A 19,956-nucleotide genomic window follows, 5' to 3' on the forward strand; every position below is an offset into this window, starting at 1 on the left:
AGGGAATAACTTCTTGTGCAGTACCAACCTTACTTTCAAAAATCATCTCCAAGGCGGCTGCAGAAAACTAGGAATTACTTCCCGGAGAGTTATTATTTTAACTGAAAACAAACAATGCACAACCAACACAAAGTCGAACGTTCTTACAGCTCTAGCAGGCAAACAACATCCGAAAATCTTCCCCTTTACAGTATTCTTTTTAACACATTTTAGCATACCATCACAGATTGCTTCGGAGTTGCACCTTGGTGTAGTTTCTGGATGACTCATTTGGCCCCTAACAGGAGAATTCAGGCTCCTGTTTCCCACCTGTGTCTAATCTTCTGGTGATCTGCACGAGCTTACTCTCCTTCCATTGTGTTTTGCCCTGACAAAAAACTGCTTTTTGACCCATGAGACAATCGACTCCATACAAGAAACTCCTGCTGTATTGAATACTTAACTGTATGGTGAGTAAAGGAAATCGACTAATTCTCTAAAGTCAACGCTAATTCCTTTATTTAGAACTTGATCATAAGTTTGTTGAAGTCAAGAGAATGGATTGCTCTGACTATGCACAGACACCTGGATCAGGTCTTAGATCATCTGGTACTTCACCGACACTTTCAAAACCCACTTGAAACAAAAGGCCTGGAAGATAACAATGACAGAAGAATCTGAACTGATCTATTATGCCTCCCTCTGAAAGACGCAAGTCTTTGAAAAATCTAAGGCAAAATTCTGAACTACATTTACAAACATGCGGATCAAAGATAACTGTTGTCATGGGTGAATTTTTTTTCCCCAAGTATTAATAGTATCATAACTTGGTGACACGTGATGGCTGACAACAGCTTGAGATGTTCAATTTTTGATATCTAATTTAGGCACTCGTAATTGCCCTCTGAAGGCACATAATTACATTGGGAACATGGGTTCCAAGAATTATGTATTAAAAAAGAAAAATCCCGCTTTGGTTATGCTCATAGGAGATGCTTTGTTTGCAGCTAAGGCCTATGTATCCTTTTCTTGCAAGACACCTGAGGCAAAGCCTTGTCATCCATTCACACAATTAACACTGCCATCCAGATTCTCATCAATCCACACCTTGAGCATCCAGTGCCCTCTTCTTTGCACTCAGTGTTGTCCTACTATTGTTCATCTACGCTATAGAATGTTTTTCTAACCCCTTGCTTCACCTATGTTTTCTCTTTGCATTCCCTTACTGCTTCTCCCTTTTATTCCATAAACAGAAGTCAGTTACTTTCATTTCCAAGTTCCTGACAGCATACTCTCCCCTTACTCATCTCCAACACAGAGATGATGAATTTTGCCTCTGATTAGCCCATAATACTAACTTCCGCCATTTACTTGGAAAATTTTTAATGTAACAACTATCTCAAAGCTCTCTTCCATGCTGACCCCATGCTATGGAGGAAGGCTCTGCGAACATCCACTAACCCACTTCCATGTTCCACTTCAAACACTTCCTTAAGCTTATTCCTTGCCCTGATGCCTCAAGAATTTTGAGAGCCAATTGTTACAATTAAAAAGACTAAACGTTTCCCTTTTGCTGGAATAATCATCTGAAACACAGATTATGCTAAGATAAAAAGAACTGGTAAGATCGCATGAAGCTAGGTCTTGTCATACCAAGATGCACACAGGTCAACCGCCCACAGGAGGTGATGTAAAACAAGGACCTTGAACAGATTCAACTTTAATTAAGTGCCAATCCCGAGTCCACTGAAGCTTTTGAGCTTTAGTACAAGAACTAAACCGAAAGCTGCCTTATAACATTATTTTCATCCATCATCGGAATTTTCTTTTCTGAAGAGCAGATAGGACCTCTGATATCTACCTTAGCTCAGTCCTGCAGAAAACACCTATTATTTACCATTGTTAATTAACATTTTGTAGATATACCTGCAGTTAGTTATCCCACTGGGACGTTTATGACGCCCTTTCAGAAGTACATTGTCCTTTGCTGTTAACATGTAGCCAATATAATAGCCAAAGAGCAATGCAATTAACTTCTCCGTAGGCTGAAATTTAAACCAGCAATTACTTCTATAATTCACTTAGCAGAGCATCAGGCACCTTTGCTCAGAAAGCTTTCCAAATCCACTCAAAATACACCCAGTTGAGCTTTGAGAACACAATAAAATAGTATCAGTTGCTATATTTCATTGTTTAGTGCTAAACACTGCTTAAGGTCTAACTTGAATTTCTACTTTAGAAATAGAAGAGTCTTTAAAAGTTAGTGTCAAACTTGAGGTTCCTTTACATTGCCAGAAGTGTATAAAGGAGCACTGATGTAAATGTGAATTACATTCCTAACACATTTACTAGCTGGTGTAAGTTAGTTAAAGCCAGTAACCTCCAACTTGCTGTGCCATGTACACCAACTAAGAGCCCAGTGTCTTCTCTTGCTCTTAGAATACAAAGCTCATCTGCACTCCATCACTTTTATGCATCATATTGATAATATTTCTGGATGTTCAAACACCACCAATATAAACAGCTGCAGCCTGGAACAATGTTTGCATGGTACTGTTTACTTTAGAATATAGCCTTTTAAAAAAAATTAAATTTAAAAAAATCAAGTTCTAGTGTGCCCCTAAAGCATGTTTGAAAAAACATGGGCTTGCTTTCCGTTTGTAAGTGCAGACATACTTCCAAGCAAAACTTGGAGCCCATGTTCGTTCCTGTCTATGATTGCTATTCAGTTTCTTATTTATCATATCAGACACGCTCGCCATAGGCAAAAGGAACAGAAAAATGCTATATGAGAAGTCTTTACGCTTTAACAAACAGTGATTAAGTATAATTCACTAAATGTAAACAGGTATAAATCTGTCATTTCTAACACACCAAAACTTATTTAGCAAAGTTTAAAATAAACAGTGATGGGTAGGAGAGAAGAGCAGGATTATCCACGCATCTCTACTGCAGTATAAAAATATGAAGTTCTGCTACAAAGGCCAATGAAATCAATGAAAACGGGCAGGGGCAGGAACAGAGTTCAGAAATCTGAAACGAAATTCGATTTAGGTACCTTTATACCTTGGGTTTCCTTGAAAATTCCAACTTTGCAGACCCAGAACAACAAAATCAAGATCATTCTTTATATTTTGTTCTTCCAATTTTTCTGTTTGTCTTTATGTAAATTTGCTTCAGTGGGCAGACAAAAATTGAAGCCATATACACATTATTTTTAAAAGGGTTGCCAACGTTTGTTAGCCGAATGACGAATCCCATTTACTTGCAACATACCACTGTCTCTGCATATCACAACTCTACTTCCCACTGTTGTTAGAACAGGATCAGAAGCAGAATCCACCGACATTCTCACTTCTTTCTTCCACGGCGTGCACTGGTCAGCTTTTATTGAGAAGCATTTCCATAATAATCCGACAAGACTTCTCCCTCATTTGTTTGCAATGAAAGACTTAATATCTGTGACCCAAATATGGAGACCCATTTTAAACTTGCCGAAAATTGCTTTTTAATCCTAGCTCTCGAGGATTTCCTTTGAAACCATCTGCCATGCACGCTGGGTACTCTTTTCCTGTATATATGCAGGATTACTATAATATGGATTCTTTTGTGTAACTTAATACATTTCAGCATATTAAAAAATTAGTTGAAATTTCCATTCTTTTCTGATTTCAACTGCATACTACAAAAACGACTACGAAAGTCAAAATCAGTGATAAGTTCATAGCAAAACCAACACCCGTATTTATCTTATTTACTGCAGTATTGCAATTCTAATATATTTAGTCAGTCTAACACTGGACAGGGTTTAAGCAAATAGTTATGAGTCATTTAACTAATGTAACTTATACACATGCTTAAAATTAAGCTCAAGCGTTTTCCTGGATAGGAATGGATTTAAGCATGCGCTTTCCCAACTACAGCATAGTTTGAAGACTGGAGGACACAATTAACATCATGATAATTAGAGATCAGAAAAGATTTCCAAGTATTATTTCAAATCTATTGTTCAGCTGTTTCTATTTTCTTGCTATGAACCTTCATGCAGTTGTATTTTTATAGTACAAATACTGAGGAGAAGCAATAAAGTCACATTCATAAATAAACTGAATCTTAAAATTGGCACATGCAACCACATATATTTTAGCAATCATCCAAAACATAAAACAAAAAATATATTGCTTCCTATCAGAACAATCACAGCCAGACTGACTGAAATAGCAAACACTCAGCAAGACAGATTTATAATCAATTTATTGGATCAACGTATAAAGTAAAAAAATCAAAATCCCACAGTTATTGAGCATTTTCAATGTGGAATACTTTAAAAAGTGGTGATTTGCCTGCAAACGTTCTGAGAAAAGAAAATAAGGAAAATTATTTGCACAGTTTTAATCACATAAGGTGACACTAACATTTCAGAAGACAGACAGGCCATAGCCTGTGAACTTCTTTGTTTCGCATAAACACACTTGAGAGCAACATAGCTGTGCATAGGCTTCGTGCTAGCAGCCCTCAGAGTCCTCATTCACGTTATTCCGTTTCACAGCCAGTCACTTAATATCTAATAAAAGTGAACGGCAATACAAAATCCCACACCAAAACATTCCCAAAGACAGGATCCCATACCCTCTGATGCATTTTCCCTGAAAAGGAGCAGTGTTAGATACGATTAATATACAGGACAGATCTACAAATGCAGATGTTGGAAGAATGTGGAGAGAGGAAAAAAACCAAGCAAATAATTTTATTTCAGCAATAACAGATGTTGAAGCATCATCCTGCAGACATGTTACTTTTAATACAAAACTGCTCATAAAGTGAGTGAGGGTGGGAGGACAAAAATCAATGCCCAATTACCCAGTTATTTCAGTGTTTCCATTTTAATGAGCTTCCTGTATGGTTTTGTCCTTTTAATTTTCCTTCTCTAATAATCATATCAAATTAGTTTTGTCTTAAACATCAGCAAAAAGAAATTCAGCTGTCTAAAAAAAATCCTATAGACAGCTGGTAACAGGTTCTTAAAAATGATATGTTATACTGTCATTTACTTCTGTAAAACCTAGAGCAATTCACAAGATCCTATGGCACTAGCTGGGATTAGACCGGAGTGATGGAAAACAGCTTCATGTCCAGATACATCTGCTGATATAGCAAATGGATAGTACAAGACTAACAATGCTATGGCATTTGCAGATATATCAGTGCTGAAAAAAAACAACCAAATGCATAATAAATAGATTAAAACCACCTTTCTCTGGCTAAGGGAGGGATTAACTGAAGCCTGGTCTGCATTCCAGCTGGGGAGTAACCTGCTTTCCTGCTAGATTCCATTTGCCACTCACGTAATCAATATAGCACCAGTTTCTTTCTACTTTCTTAAACTTGGTCAGTGATGTTGAGGAGCTGGAGAGACACCAGGGATGTAAGAGGTACCAGTGCTGTGGCTACAGAGTATAAAATGCAATCGATACCCGCTTACCTCTCACCAGGTCTGACTCTTCATATACAGCACAACACCCCCCCCTCAAAAAAACCCAAAACAAACAACAAAACCAGAAATAAATACACGCACAAACCTATGTAGCGAAATACATTGACAAGGCTTCCAGGCAAGGGCCGTAGAAGCACAGTACGTGAAGGCTAAGCAAGCACTTCATTGATAACATCCAAGTCCTCTACTAAACAACAGGAACCTAAATAACGTCCAACTACTTATCAGAAGCAATTCAGGTTTTACATGTGACAGATGTGAACATTTTGATGCTGTATAGATCCTCTACAATCTGCTGAGCAGCATAGCATCACACTGCAAAAATAAGGCTTAGTGCATGTTGGAACAAGAGAGCCCTCACTTCTTCATCATAGACATTGGTATGTAAGGCTGCGACTGTGGCTTCTGAATTGCGACTGTCATCGAGATACAGTTTCTCTTTAGACTGCACTCCCTTCTTTTTAATGCCAGACTGCTACTATGTCACCCCAGTCTCATTTACAGAATATTTACATCCCACTTTCCTTTACAGTGAATTAAATTGAATATCATTAAGACCACAGGGCAAGAGGAAAGTTACCAGCAGCCTCTAGGATGCCTGGAATTCAGACTGATACGTTTAAGACAGAGTGCCATCACAGTGGTAGCAGGCACACATACACCGACAGACAAGAGATTTATGCAGTAGCTACAAACGACTGTTGTACTTTGAGAACCCTGTATCTCTTGGATGACGTTCTCCATCATAAGTATTTCTGGAAGAAATTAGCTTAGCTGTGTATAACATGGCCCCTTATTAGTACTATGAAATCCCTAGGCAACTAACATCCCAAAAGGAGCTGTCTAAAGCTACTCCGTATTTCTTCATTCACATGTGTAAACCTGCAGGTTTTCAATAGCTGCCCTGTAAAAGATGTGTATCAAAACAAACAAAAATCCTCAACAAAAAAAAAAGACAAACCCCCAGCAGCCGTAACTGTTTACAAAACAGCTTTCTTGCAACTGACTGGTCAACCAGTACCACAGAAATTAGTGATGTGTAACTAATTGATACAAATCTCCTGAGGGGAGTATTGCTGCTGGCTATCTTGATATGAGAAATTTAGTCCAGGAGGATAAATTGGACAGACAGCTGAAAAGCTTTAGTTCTCATAGTAGGAAAAGAATTGATCTGGTAAAGAAAGCCCTTAAAGGGATATTATCATGTCAAAAAGCAGGATTAGGAAAAACAATAGTCTTAAAACAACTGAGAGAACTTCAAAAACTTAGTGTTTCTATCAGTAATGCTCGTTATTTCCATCAATTATTTCCACCTTCACACAAAAGGTGAAAAATTGAAGATGTCAAATTTTTAATATTTCTCCTACTTAAACTTTTCATATGAATATAATTATGAAACTGTTTGCTATAAAAAGTCCATGTTCTTCAATTAGTGATTTCATTCTTGCATCTAGTACTTTTACTTATCAATTCCCCTTCCACTGTGTTCAAGAAAAACAAAAGTATTCAGATATTCACAGATCTGTAGAAGATTTTCTTCATGTTTCTGGCAAAATGTTGTATCAGACTTTTCCTGGTTAATTTTACTGCCCACTCCTGTACAGATTACTCAATTCCATAAGCAAGACAGGTAGTCCATCATCACAGTATTTTTTGACAAACAAAATAACAACAGTTAACAACAGTTAATATGTATGTTACATGTGAGGCGTGCGTTTTTCGCTCCCAAGCACACATAACGCCAAGATTTATTTTCTTCAAAAACATCTGATTTCAAGCACAGGATTATGTGAAGCAACAGCATAACTAACGAATTCTCAAAGCGTACCTCACACGGAGTATTGCTTCATCGGCATGATTTGTGTAAAACACATGAAGAGTTTCTTGGACTTCAGAAAGAGAGCACTGCAATATATTCAGAGAAAAGACAACGGATGTTATAGCCGAAATAGCTCATGCTATACCTGCTACTATGTTCTGCTGCTGAGACTGAACCTTCACAGGGGCTCTCCTGAGGCTATCAGGAAATCAAACGCCTGAAGCTAGCTGATCATTCGGGCCGAGAAATATCAGCAAGAGCTCTTAAACTACCAAAATTCTCCACGTACAACAATGATCGCTGTCTGTCTAACCAAAGAAACAGACCTTCCGGTCACCTGGACCAGTAATTCCCAGGTTACATGTAAATCAAGATTATTTCCTAACCCGTTATCTTTCTTAGCTAGTAGGTTTGAATCAAGACAGCAACTGAATTGCACGACATGTAAACCCGATGCTGAATTAAGCAAATGTGCTTACCCAACATAAAACTGAGAGGTGCAAATCGTGTGATTACTGTCAGAGATTTGCCCTGACATCAGGGCAAACCTCCTCATCTTTACCTCTATGCCTGACATTACACTCACCATATTTAAGAACCATCATTAACAAGTAATTGTGCCCATGGTCACACTGTGCAAATTAAATAATCCACTAATATTAGAGGTACGCTGCAGAAAAGAAGTGAATCAAAAGCACCTAGCAGCAAGAGCAGTCCAAAGAATCTCTCCAAACTGTAATAGCCTGCACAGGACTAGAAGCGCACAGGTTTTATTATCACACATTAATCAGTTTCCTTGAGGGTTTTGGCTATACAAAAGTATTTTACATTACACCAGCTGAGAATCTCTGCTGTCCATAGAGGCCGTGGTTGCCCAGATCCTCAGGTAGGGTAATTTAGAGCAACTCGACTCAACTTCTGGCTTGGTATTATTTTTAGCTAGTTTTTACTCCAGAAACAGCGGATCACATAGAACAAGGTCACTAAACATGTGACATGTTTAAACAAGCAGCAAACAGTGATGCAACTCTTGGAAAATATATACATGTACTGTCACACAGATTCAAAATCACACTGTGTTTGTTGCCTGGAGAAACTGGTTTTTGTTATTTCATTAACAACACTGCGGGGAAAAAAAACCAAAACAGTAAAGGTAAAAAGCTTTTGGCTCTATGTTTATTGTTGATTACCTGAGATTAGTTATTTGAAATTCCACTAAACAGATCCTTTAATAACACCATAATATTTAACGTAACTTAATATCTCTACATATGAAATGCTTTCCTGCAACAGATATGAGACCAAAGCATCAAAAGCTATGTAAACCCATGGCAAAAATAACCGATGTAAGTGCGTAACTTGGGCAGGTGGTTCACCAGCTCCGACACAAACACAGCAGGCTCAGACAGGTAGCATCAGTACTGAACACCCATTGAACCACCTGACAGCAGTTAAATAAAGCACATGGAAAACAGCACTGAATGGCTCCATACACCACACTGCACATAAGGCTGATCTTTAACTGTGTTATGATGGAAATAGTTTAAAGAACCTTGCTTCTAAAAGAGATCCAAAACAAAAAGGAGCATGGAGGTCAGTTTGAAAGAAGCCATGCTGACTTACATGAACTAAGCAAGGATTTGGCTTCACAAAGTCCATTTCAAACATTACCAAAGTCGACCGTCAGATATGTGGATACAATTCTGGAGTCAATATGAAATTTGTTTCTCACATCTGTGACGACCTAACAAAGCACAGGCTTTGAGTTGCACTAATTCTAACAAATCTTCTACGTAAACTTAAGTTTAATTAGCATTACATTACCCCAGTTTACCAGGATCACACTCCGAAGACAATGCTGGAGTGAAACGTCATGAACCAGGCGGCAAGTTTGTTGTTCCCTATTAGTTTCCAGATGTCTTGGTCCTGTATGTATTCCTATCTTGACTATTTGTGTATGACAAAGAAATACAGTAATATTGGCAAGACCACAGAGAATAATCACTACTTTGTACCTCAGAGAAAAACTGTTTAAGTTGCATTCTCAAAATGGCCCTGCTGTAATGGATAGGTGTGCTACTGCAAAGACCGCAATTTAAAAATTACTGTTTAAGTGTTTCCATAACGCATTGTTCTTTTTTCGATATGAATGCATACGATCTTATATGCATATGGACCATATGAATGCATATGGTCTCATATACAAGACTCAAGGAACTCTGACATGGTGAAGGATTTACGACCTATTACGCTAGACAAAATTAGTCATTACATGAAAAAGCACTAAGCTGCTATTCAAACTGGAAATAAGCCGGGGGGGGAGGCAGGAAGAGGAAACAGAATCAGGCTGGACTTTGTGCTATCATTATAAAGCTAGAGCAAACAAAACTAACTGGTATTTACAAATACATCATCATCTGCAAGAACTTAACAACCCAGAGGTTTAATCTCCTACCCAGGACTTCACTGAATCATACCTACAGAATAATCGGGTCAAAATACAGCAAAATAATCTGACATAGCAAATTGTCGCATGCACTTTGTTCCAGTGTAATTGAATGCAGGACAAGAAATAATCATGACCATTAGCCAAGATGTTGCAAACAAAACTCTTAGCAAGAGGCACACAATCAGAGAAGCATACAATCAATTCAGATCAACTCAATTGCGCTGTTCAATTTGTTGTCACTGGCATCAATGACAGAACAAAAAGCTAACTGTGGGACAACCAGAGCACGAAGTCAGGTCTCTGAAAGGTGTTGCCAAAATACCACAGCAACAGTATTTTCTAGTCTGATTAAATCTACAATCCATAAAATTCACGATATCACAAGTACTGGTGTCTTACCCTCCTTCCTCCCTCCCCCATCACTGAATAAAAGATATAGCAGAAACAAAGTGCTTGGGTATTATTGTACCTATCTTCATTTGGAAGAAAAGTAAACAACCTGCTTCTCTCCCCACTCCATGAAACCTTTTTTAGGGATCCTGCTCACACAAAAACAAGTGGCTTATGGTGGCGTTTTCAATTCTCCACCTTCTAGGGAAGATAACATGCTGTGGAGCTATTTTAAGACCATCTCATTCACAAAGGTCTCCAATTCAGTCTTCAGAGACAGAGATGATTTTCTTGCTGCTTCAACATCTTTACTGGCATGACATTTGCTTCAGAGGGAGTTCATTTGCTGTTCCAACATCAAAATGGAGCAAGAGCAGCTGCCAGGAGAGGGATAAAAGGAAACACTGGTGACAAAGAGCAGCAGGGTCATTTCTGGTGCAAAGAAATGTAGAACAGAGAGAACTGCAGAACTGTCACTTTCCCCAAAAAGCCGCAGGGGATAAAGACCTCCTCTCTACCTCCTGCAACTGATGTTTAGCAGCAAGAAGGAAAATGAGACAGAAAGAACTAAACAATCAGGCTGAAGTCTTTAAATGGCAGATTATTATAAACCAACTTTAAGCACCTGAGCACCCCCAGTTAAAGCCAAGCTCGTGCTTAAGCTCTGCAGCAAACAAAGAATTCAGCAACTCCTTCAGAAAATTCAAAAGAAAACACTTTTGGCTAGAAAGCACTACAGGGTATGGAGTTCAGTGTTTTGGAGGTGACAGGGATGAATTCAAGCCCCAGTGCTAATCATGATCTTCATATTTCTATATACAGTATACAGAACAAACTTGGGGCAAAGCTGTCAACTGCAACGTGACGACCAAAAACACTACACTGCAAGAGCCACAAACAGGGCTGACAGGCCAGTGGAGCAACATAAGTGCCTGTAGAGTCTGATCTCCAACATCAGAGATACGCAGTATCTTAGATGACACCAGCTGTCATTTACACCAGTTGTCCCCTACCCCATATCTCAGTCATATCTGTGCAGCTCTACTGAAGTAAATACCATTCCGTCATTTTAATCGCTTTTCAAAGAAGAAGCCAAGTTCCCACACTGCTGCTTTAAAGACAAAGATGAGGCTCATCTTGGTCAACATGCCTTTTTGATAGACTAACAAGCTTATGCTAGGTCATCCGCTTCGACTACTTGATTTTTTCCCTATCTTTTTATTTATACATTGCCCAGAGCAGGACAGGGATTTGTCCCTCATTCAACAAGACGAGCAGAACCCTGCCCTCCTCTTAGATGAAGGCATATTGCCATCCTTGCAAACTTTAAGACACAACCCTTTATACATAACCAAAGTTAAAACAAAATATTCTTTTCCCCTGCTCCTCACTGTATTTTATTAATAGATAATTTATTCTTTTCCAGTTTGTAAAGAAAAGGTTTTAAAGAGGAAAACTCTGGAAAATTTTTCTTTGCAAAGAAAAGGACCAATATACACCAACAGGAATTTTAATCCTATGATACTCTGTGTATATTAATGTTTATTTTGTCATATGTTAGGACCACAGTTTATTTAGAGCATGATATTTGTCTGACTAATCAACCCCCCTCAAATTCACAGGCATTAGCACTGTGTTTATGACACCTTAAGGGCTTCAGCATTAGGATTTATGAATAAAATATTACCAGGGTGTTACAGAACACCGAGGACTGTATCTGCAGCGTTGTATATCAAGGTATGTGTGGGCTTGTCAAACACCCACATGATAAATTATCAATAGTGCAGCTCAGAGTACCCCTTTTGTGGATCACAGACAAATCTGTGCAAGCATTTTATTATGCTTTGTTCCACTTAATGTTACTTTTTCTGCATTAAAGGGTCACAAAAAACCCTACACGCGTAAGTGCTGAAGGACATTAATATGCAACACTCAGCCATGAAATCAAAAGACTTATTCTAATATTCAGAGTCCTGCTTTCACAGCTAGTTCTTGTGGTACGAGAGAAAACCTCACAGAGCCTATGCCTGGAACTGGACCATAACATTTTATACTGTGCAATATGATATAATCTTTTGTGGAGAATCTTAAGGTTAAAACTCTGCTGAGGAGCATCAGAGAAATAGAACTGGCCGATTACGAATTGTCTTCCATCCCTTGCCCTTACGCAGAGTGCTGTCAAAAAGATTATACCCCTGCAAAGCAAGTGGCAAATCCAAGGGGTAAATAAATCTCTCGAGAGTCAGAAAAGACTGAACTTGATACAGTAGATTTTCAAAAAGGGACAAGTCTGTGCCCCGTGTTTCTAATGTACGGTATTTACTTTTATATGTAGTTTTTAAACGAGATTAGCAAACAGCACCTGACAAATCTAGATATACTAGCATTCAGTGTTTGATACTCAAACAGCAGACTTGCTACTGCTTTACAGCACTCTTACTGTGAATAAAATAGTAAGAGACAGATGCATGTCCCCATGAATAACTGTCTTTACCAGTAAGAGATTAGAATTGATCTGTCATGTTTCATCAGCAGTAGTCACCAATCACATATCTCCATGCCTCACTGGGGATGACAAATTAGTTGCAATCAAACTGGGCTTTGGCAGGATCTAGAGCAGTGTCTCTACCTGCCCAGTTCAAATTACTATGTCTAGATTTTGCCAACTCACTCATCAAGCAGCTCAAGCTCATTGAACTACTCACAAAACACTCCTGCTCAAAGTTATATGAGCCAGCTCTGTAATGAGCTCCCTCCTCAGCAGACTTCTGCTTCTTCTACAGAGGCATTAAATAACAAGGAAGCACTGACTTACAATAGTACACGATTAATTCATTCTGCCGCCCTGTTCTAGGCAGGAGTGATTCATATAACTAATAGGCAACACTTTCAAGTAACAGACCTATACTGAGGAAACAAAGGGTCTATCAGAAGTTGAGCACTTTGTCTGCAAGTTTCATGTTTCCTTAATATTCTTTTAAAAGGTTTTTTCCTTAAATGTACCTCCAAACGAATCAACTGGATCTTGTCCCCCTTAACTTTCACAGCATGAAGTGCCTAAAAAGCAGTTGAACTGACATTCTCAAGCTTCGCAGTATGACAGAGGCCTGGGACACCAATTAAAAGTGTTTAAAAACCCACTGTGGAAGGAAGATACAGTTGTTAGGGTGGGTCATTCAGCACTGGCATCTGACGTAACTCCATATGGACGCACAAGATAAGCGTATCCCTTCGGCTGCCATCTCACCCGCCTCTCATCTCATTAAAAAGAGCTGATTCAACTTCAAAGAACAAATAAAAGATGGGTAATATGGTTGTAGCATTTAGTTAGACTAAAATAAACAAAAAAATAAAGTGGCTCCCAGATTTTACTTACACTTTACAGACATGGAAATTGGAAAGCATGGTTTGTAGTAGTCCAGTCAAGAGCTGTCAGGAAAACTGGTGACAATGCCAGGCCTGCAACCCAGCTCGCTTCTCTTGCTCTCACTGCTGAAAATTCATCTACATGACAGTGTCTAACACCACTTTCAGAGTATTTCTAAGACAAGACACTTATTTACTGATGTACAGCCAAAAATGAAGTCACCATGGATTTGATTCACTAAAGGTAATATAAAAAGGTTGTATGACAAATCAATAGGAAGTCAGTAAGTTTAGACGAAGGTCTGTGGGGAGAAACTCTATGCTGGATATAGTGTTCTGGTTCAGGCAACTAACCCTACTCAAAGAGCGGACCTAGGAGTTGCCCCAGATCACTTGGTGGCAATACATAAGTAAGCAGTCAGACTGAAGGCTGGCTGAGCTGATGAAACTGGTTACTTTCTTCTTTGAGATTTACTAAAGATAACCTCTATCCAAAAACTTGAGATGGTTGGTGTTTGACGATAACCATAAAGAAAAGGAGCATCAATAAACAATACAAAACTTTTTCAACAGTTTACCTGTGGTATTAAAGAAGTCTGTTTTCCCTAAAAATACCAGCAACATCCATGATATTGTAATGCATCGTGTGATACTCGCAATGGAAAGCTGCATATATGTAACATCCTCAACTATGGCAAAGATGCCAAGTACAATCCCCATTGTGTTGATCCTTCCTTAAAGTAATAAAGACACAGCATGAGCTTCAGCTGGTGCTTCCCTCAGGTTAACTGGCAACTGGTTTGCTCATGAGAAGTGTAAACAGATGCTTTAAACGCTAAGGAGAAGTGGATCCAATTCCCATCTTTTCATGAGCACAATACTTGAAAGACCAGGTTCTCAGGGACACAAGCTGCTCCAGGGGAGACGGCTACACAAAGCTTTAAAATATGCTGTCAGAGATCTAGGCCTGAATTACTCCCTACCCACTGCAAAAATGAGTAGGTAAAAACACCCTGCTTTAAACATTGCTGTTCAGAAGCTTCTCTCTAAAGGCTCCATATAGTCAATGGGGAAAGAAATGTTAAGGTGATGTCCAGACGCACCTGAATTAGACTCCTCCAGACAGCAATGCAGTATACCTCTGCACCCTTTAACGATAAGGAGCCTACAGAGATTAGGCTCCTAAATTAGTCACCAAAACTGCACATCTATGAACACTTCTCAATAAGCAGTCATTATAAGACTTTCAGTTTACGCTAGAAAAAGGTTGATTTTTTCCATATCACTGAACACTTTGTTTACGACCATAAATTCAACTATAGTCCAGTGGCAAGAACAAGATAATTTCTTCCTTCCCTTTTCTTCCCAACACGCAGTTGAAGGTGACTGACTTTCAGCAAATATACCAGTAAAAATTAAACTCTACTGAAAATTAATTGTTTAAAGACATGTGATCCAATTATCTCAGAAATGTACCTAACTGAAAAAAAAAAAAAAAACTAAGATACACTCTGTATTTGGACCTGAATAACGCCACTGAGACATTAATCTGCAAATACATTTAGAACCCAAGTTTCCATACAACTATTATTAGGCAATTGCTTGATTTTCCTACTTGGAAAGATTTTGCAATAACAGAGAAAGAAAAAAGTCCATAATGAAAATGTGTGGGAGAGTTTTACAAGCCTTCCAGTCCTCACAGCACTTCCCTACACCCAGGCCTACCCAACCTACTTTGTATCCGCTTCCTTCCATTGTCCCACACCCCACACCATACCTCTCCAGAGCTTGAGGGGAAGCAGAGACCAAAAGAATCCTTGGGGCAGGCCATATTCATATGCACATTAGCAGTTTGTTATCAACTCCAATAAAGACTTCAAAGAGACAGCTAGAAATACAAGTTCTAAATAAATATTCTCTCTCCTCCTCCAATATGTAATATTACAAAATGGCTGTAAACCAAATGACTCTTGCTTACTTTTTTTTTTTTAAAAAGTAAAGTCTCTGTTTTAAAAACCGTAACATGACAGCAAAACTCTACTGTAATTCCAGACTGGAATATTAGCTAACAATATTTCAAAATGCAACAGAAACCGTTTTAACAAAGAAACTTGTCTTAATTCACACAAGACTTTTCTTGTTTACATTCTCAAAGAGCAGACAAAAAGTATCCAAAACCCCTTCTTAAAAAGACTGCGCACTCAAGTTTTAGGAATTGCAACAGGCTTTCACGTTTATTGCCTCCTTTCCCCCACGCTGTACAGAAGTCCAATGATGTTCAGTTTTTAGAGCGACATACAGAAAAGGCAGATCACAGTACTTGATGCTGTGCCATCAGGGATTTGTTGGTAAAACTTCAGCAATGCAGCTGTACCATTATAGCTCTGCTAGTCTTTTTTCCTCTGTTCAGACAAGAACCAGGCGCAGAGAAGGAAAGGCTGGCAGCTCACCCATGACAGGGGCACGGACACATCACCGTCAGTCATTTATTTCCTTTGGAACTGCTCACCCAATTTAATCACATGAAGGAACCTCTTTATCACTATCACAGTTAATTTAACTCTACTACCATCATGGGTAAGGCTCTGATAACTAGGAGTTTTTCTGAAGTAAAACTATTAATCAGATATGATTAATATTCACACAAGAAAGTGGAAAGTGTTAAAACTGTCCAATTTTTATTAATCTCTATGTTTTAGGGAACACTTACGCTTTGAAGAACCACACTGCGTGCCCCAAGCATGCAGATTAATGGCATAAGCGAATTAAAATAAAAAAAACCACAAAAAAAACCCCACCACAAAAAAGATTTTGGTCCCAGGTTAACACATACTCCAGATTTGAAATAAAACGTCTGAGTGTGTTAATAACCACGCTGCAGCAAGCAGTTATAGTACCTGCTACTAGCTATCTGCTGCAGAGACCTAAAGCCTCCGATTGTTTCTGCCCCCGACCCGAGGGCCGAGGCCACGCTTCCCGCCTGCTTCTGCGGCCTGCGGAGGAGGCTCGGGCCCTCAGCGCCCGCACGCTGCACCTTCCCCGCTCTCACTTGCTTCAAGCCTTTAAGGTAAAGCCTTCAAATCGAAGGAAAAAAAACAAAAACGACAAAAAAAAAAAAATCCCCCTTCCTCCCCCAAAAAACCTCCACACGTTTCGAGGCCGGCCCCGTCTTTAAAGCACATTCGCCTTTCCGTTAGCCGAGTTAGGCAAGCTTCTTTTGTGAAAGACAGCTTTTGCAATCACCTTCCTCTGGAGAGCGGGGCTGAGGCAGAAACCTCTACCTCAGGAAACCGAGCTCCTCTTCCCTTGCTCGGCCCCGGGCGGGGGAGAGAGCCGGCTCGCCCCGGAGCAGCACAGCCCTGAGGGCCCCACCCGGTCGGGGGGCCCCGGGAGAGCCACCACGGCGGGCACAGGGCCCCTCCGAGCGCACCGGCGCTCCCGCCCCGGCCGCGCTGCGCCCCGCTCCCCCCCGGCCCGAGCCTCACCCCGGCTCCCGCTCCGCTTCCCGCCGCCACCCCTCAGCGCCCACAGTGACCTCGGCGCCCCGCCGCGTCCTTACCTCACCCCGCCCCGGGAGCGCCATTGGTCCCTCCCGCCGCTCATCAGCCGGCTCCCCGCCTCCCATTGGCCAGCTGCCCACCGGCAGACGGGCGCACCACCCACTTCCTCGTCCGTCACCCCGCGCCTCGCGCTGCGATTTGAAGAACGACGGCTCCTTGAACGCCCATCGCCGCGAACCACTCGTCAGGAGAGCTGTCAATCACGCCGCCGCCTCGCCTCCGAGTACTATTGGCCCAGTAACCCCTTTTCGGGCTTTCGTTTCTCCTCATTGGCTAATTGGATCGGCTAGGGGGCTGCGATTGGGCAAGAAGCAGGCCTTGGGGGCGGGACTCGGCGCAGGGGGAGAGTCGATTGGCCAGTAGGACGGAGCGGCACCATGTGATTGGCAGGAAAGGTGAAGAAGGCGGGGCCACCCGAGGTGAGGGTTGTATGAGGTGAGGGAATCTCGCGGGGTCTCGCTAGCTCTGGGCGCGGAGGCGCGCGGTGATTGGGCGGCGGGGGTCAAGGGGGCGGGACTGAGTCAGGGAGTCTCCGCAGCGGCCGAGTCCTATGGGCCGGCCGGGCTGGGTCCCGCTCGGTGATTGGGTGGGGGCGGCTCTCGCGGAGCCTGGTGGGCCGGGTCCGATTGGCTGCGGGCGGGTGTCGGGCGCGCGCCCCGCATGGGGGCGGGGGGGGGCCGGCGGGGGGAGGGCAGGCCGGGTGCGCGTGCCCGCTGTGCGCTCCGCGCTGGGGCTCCGTGAGGAGGTGAGTGGCGGCGGCGGCGGCGGCGGCGGGGGGTCGGGCGGCCGAGGCGGCGGCGGCGGCGGCCGGGGGGCGGAGCGGCGCTGCGCGGCGGGGGCCTGAGGAGAGCCCGCCGCCCCCCACCTCTGCCGGCCGCACGCAGGCAGCGGAGACCCCCTCCCCCCCCCCGGCCCCGCGCCCTCCCCGCCCCGCCGCAGGGGGGGCTGCAGCCGCCGGCGCCCCCCGCAGAGGCGCTGCCCGCCGCCGGCGCTGGGTCAGGCTGTCAGGGCGCCGCCGCCGCCGTCCCTCGCCGCCCCCGTCGCATCCTCCCCCTCGCCCCTCTTTATCCCCCGGCCCCGCGCTCTCCCCTGTCATTCATTTGTCACTTTCCCCGCTCCCGGTTTTTTTTCCTCGCCCCTTCTCCCTCCCGTTCCCCCCTTGTTTTCCTTTCTGCCCCGTCCCTTTCTCTTCCTCCATCTATTTTTATCTTCTTTTCATCCCCTTTTGCCCTCCCTCTCCTTATCCTCGCCCTCCTCCCCTCACTCCTCCCGTCCCTCTTCACTTTTTCTGGGTGCTTGCGTGTGTTTCAGGCCTTCAAGGAAAAGTTGCAAACTCCCAAGTTTTTGTGCTTTTTTTTCTTTTTTTTTTCTTTTTTTTTTTTTTGCTAGATTGGAGGGAGCAGGTGTCTGAAAGGAGGGAGCGATGTAGGAGGTGCCTGGGCGCTCAGGGAGGTTTCGAGGAGATAAACGGAGAGGATGTGGGAATGGAAGGGGTAGGCTCGCCAGTCCTCTCAGGGTGTTCCAGGGGAGAGACTCCAAATCCTCCTTCTGGAGGGAAGGGGGATTGATCGCTGTATTTCTTTTTTATTTAAAAAAAAAAAAAAAAGTGAAGGAAAAAACCAAACAAAACCCAACCCAGTTGCCCAAGGATGGAGTTTCAGTAGCCAACCACAGCTGGACTCTTGGGGGAAGAGGGTTCGTGCACTCTGGCTCACGCACACATGAAGAGATTCTCCAAATTGTTTGGCTTCACGAAGAGATAAGGCCAGTTGAGCTCAATGTTTTTAAAGGTGGGCCGTGTATGATGAAACCCAACTTCTTTTAAAGTGTAGCAGATTTCATTTTTATGGCCAAATGACAGCTTGACCCAGTTGTTATCCAATCAAAGGGCATTTTTTTGAATGTCTCTTTGTGGCACAACAGCCAACGCAAAAATGATGGCGGCTTACAATGGCGGTACGTCTGCAGCAGCAGCAGGTCACCACCACCACCATCACCACCACCTTCCTCACCTCCCTCCTCCTCACCTCCATCACCACCACCACCCTCAACATCACTTGCATCCAGGCTCTGCAGCTGCGGTGCATCCCGTACAGCAGCATGCCTCTTCGGCAGCTGCGGCCGCAGCAGCTGCGGCCGCGGCCGCGGCAATGTTAAACCCAGGGCAGCAGCAGCCATATTTCCCATCACCGGCACCGGGTCAGGCCCCTGGACCAGCTGCAGCAGCCCCAGCTCAGGTACAAGCTGCAGCAGCTGCTGCAGTTAAAGCGCACCATCATCAGCACTCACAACATCCACAACAGCAACTGGATATTGAGCCGGACAGACCTATTGGATACGGAGCCTTTGGTGTTGTCTGGTGAGTAAAAAAAAAAAACTGAACCGATTTCTCCTTTTCATTTTTTACCAGGTCATAATTCATTCTTGGTTTTGTCATTTGAATCAGAATACAAGAAAGCTGCTTACTACAGTTTGTTTTTTTTTTTTTACTGGTTCTTCTCTGTTCTTAGAAAGTTGGCTTCGGTTGGTTTTGCTGGCAGAACGAGGTTTAGAGTGGTGAAGAGCAACCTCTGACTAACAGGCCGCACCATCAATCTCTCTTGAGACAAATGCAACATGTTTATATACCTTCTATGCATTTTATTTGAATATGCATGTTGCGTAGCTAAGCTGTGCTTCCTAAAGTTTCAGGTTAACAAATGAGCATTAGAATATATGTTTTGACCTGACTTAAGAGTTAGAAATAAAAGCGTATGAAAATGTCTTCCTTCTTCAGTCACCTGTCAAGATCTTTGTCTAGGAGACTGTTTGACCTGCGGTAGTGTGCTTTATGCTACCTGAAACAGAATACCTGAACTTTGCTCTCCTCTCATAAATGTAAATGGGATTTTCTGTCTTA

At 42.3% G+C, this 19,956-nt stretch overlaps 2 protein-coding genes across 27 annotated transcripts in view; one reads left to right on the forward strand and one right to left on the reverse strand.

Annotated features, from left to right (window-relative positions):
- LYRM9 (LYR motif containing 9) overlaps positions 1-17,260 on the reverse strand; it is a 63,988-nt gene extending 46,728 nt beyond the window's left edge. For 3 of the 22 annotated variants that reach the window (XM_087752347.1, XM_087752344.1, XM_087752346.1), the window contains exons 1-2: positions 13,135-13,276; positions 7,302-7,378 (exon numbers count right to left, since the gene is read on the reverse strand). Coding sequence is in view for 2 of the 22 variants with exons in the window: in XM_009469082.2 (XP_009467357.2) it covers positions 17,057-17,122 (66 nt within the window). In the remaining 20 variants the exon portion in view is untranslated. The other 19 variants (XM_009469082.2, XM_087752331.1, XM_087752349.1 and 16 more) reach the window with 17 other exon arrangements.
- A 487-nt stretch (positions 17,261-17,747) lies between these two features.
- Positions 17,748-19,956, forward strand: part of NLK (nemo like kinase) — a 65,477-nt gene continuing 63,268 nt past the window's right edge. For 3 of the 5 annotated variants that reach the window (XM_087752400.1, XM_009469071.2, XM_087752401.1), the window contains exon 1: positions 17,812-19,416. In XM_087752400.1, coding sequence (XP_087608526.1) covers positions 18,959-19,416 — 458 coding nt within the window. In that variant the 5' untranslated portion in view covers positions 17,812-18,958. The other 2 variants (XM_087752397.1, XM_087752399.1) reach the window with 2 other exon arrangements.

The sequence above is a fragment of the Nipponia nippon genome, unplaced genomic scaffold (assembly GCF_047370975.1).
Source record: "Nipponia nippon isolate SJK-2023a ecotype South Korea unplaced genomic scaffold, ASM4737097v1 scaffold_15, whole genome shotgun sequence".
In the NCBI taxonomy this organism is placed as follows: Eukaryota; Metazoa; Chordata; class Aves; order Pelecaniformes; family Threskiornithidae; genus Nipponia; species Nipponia nippon.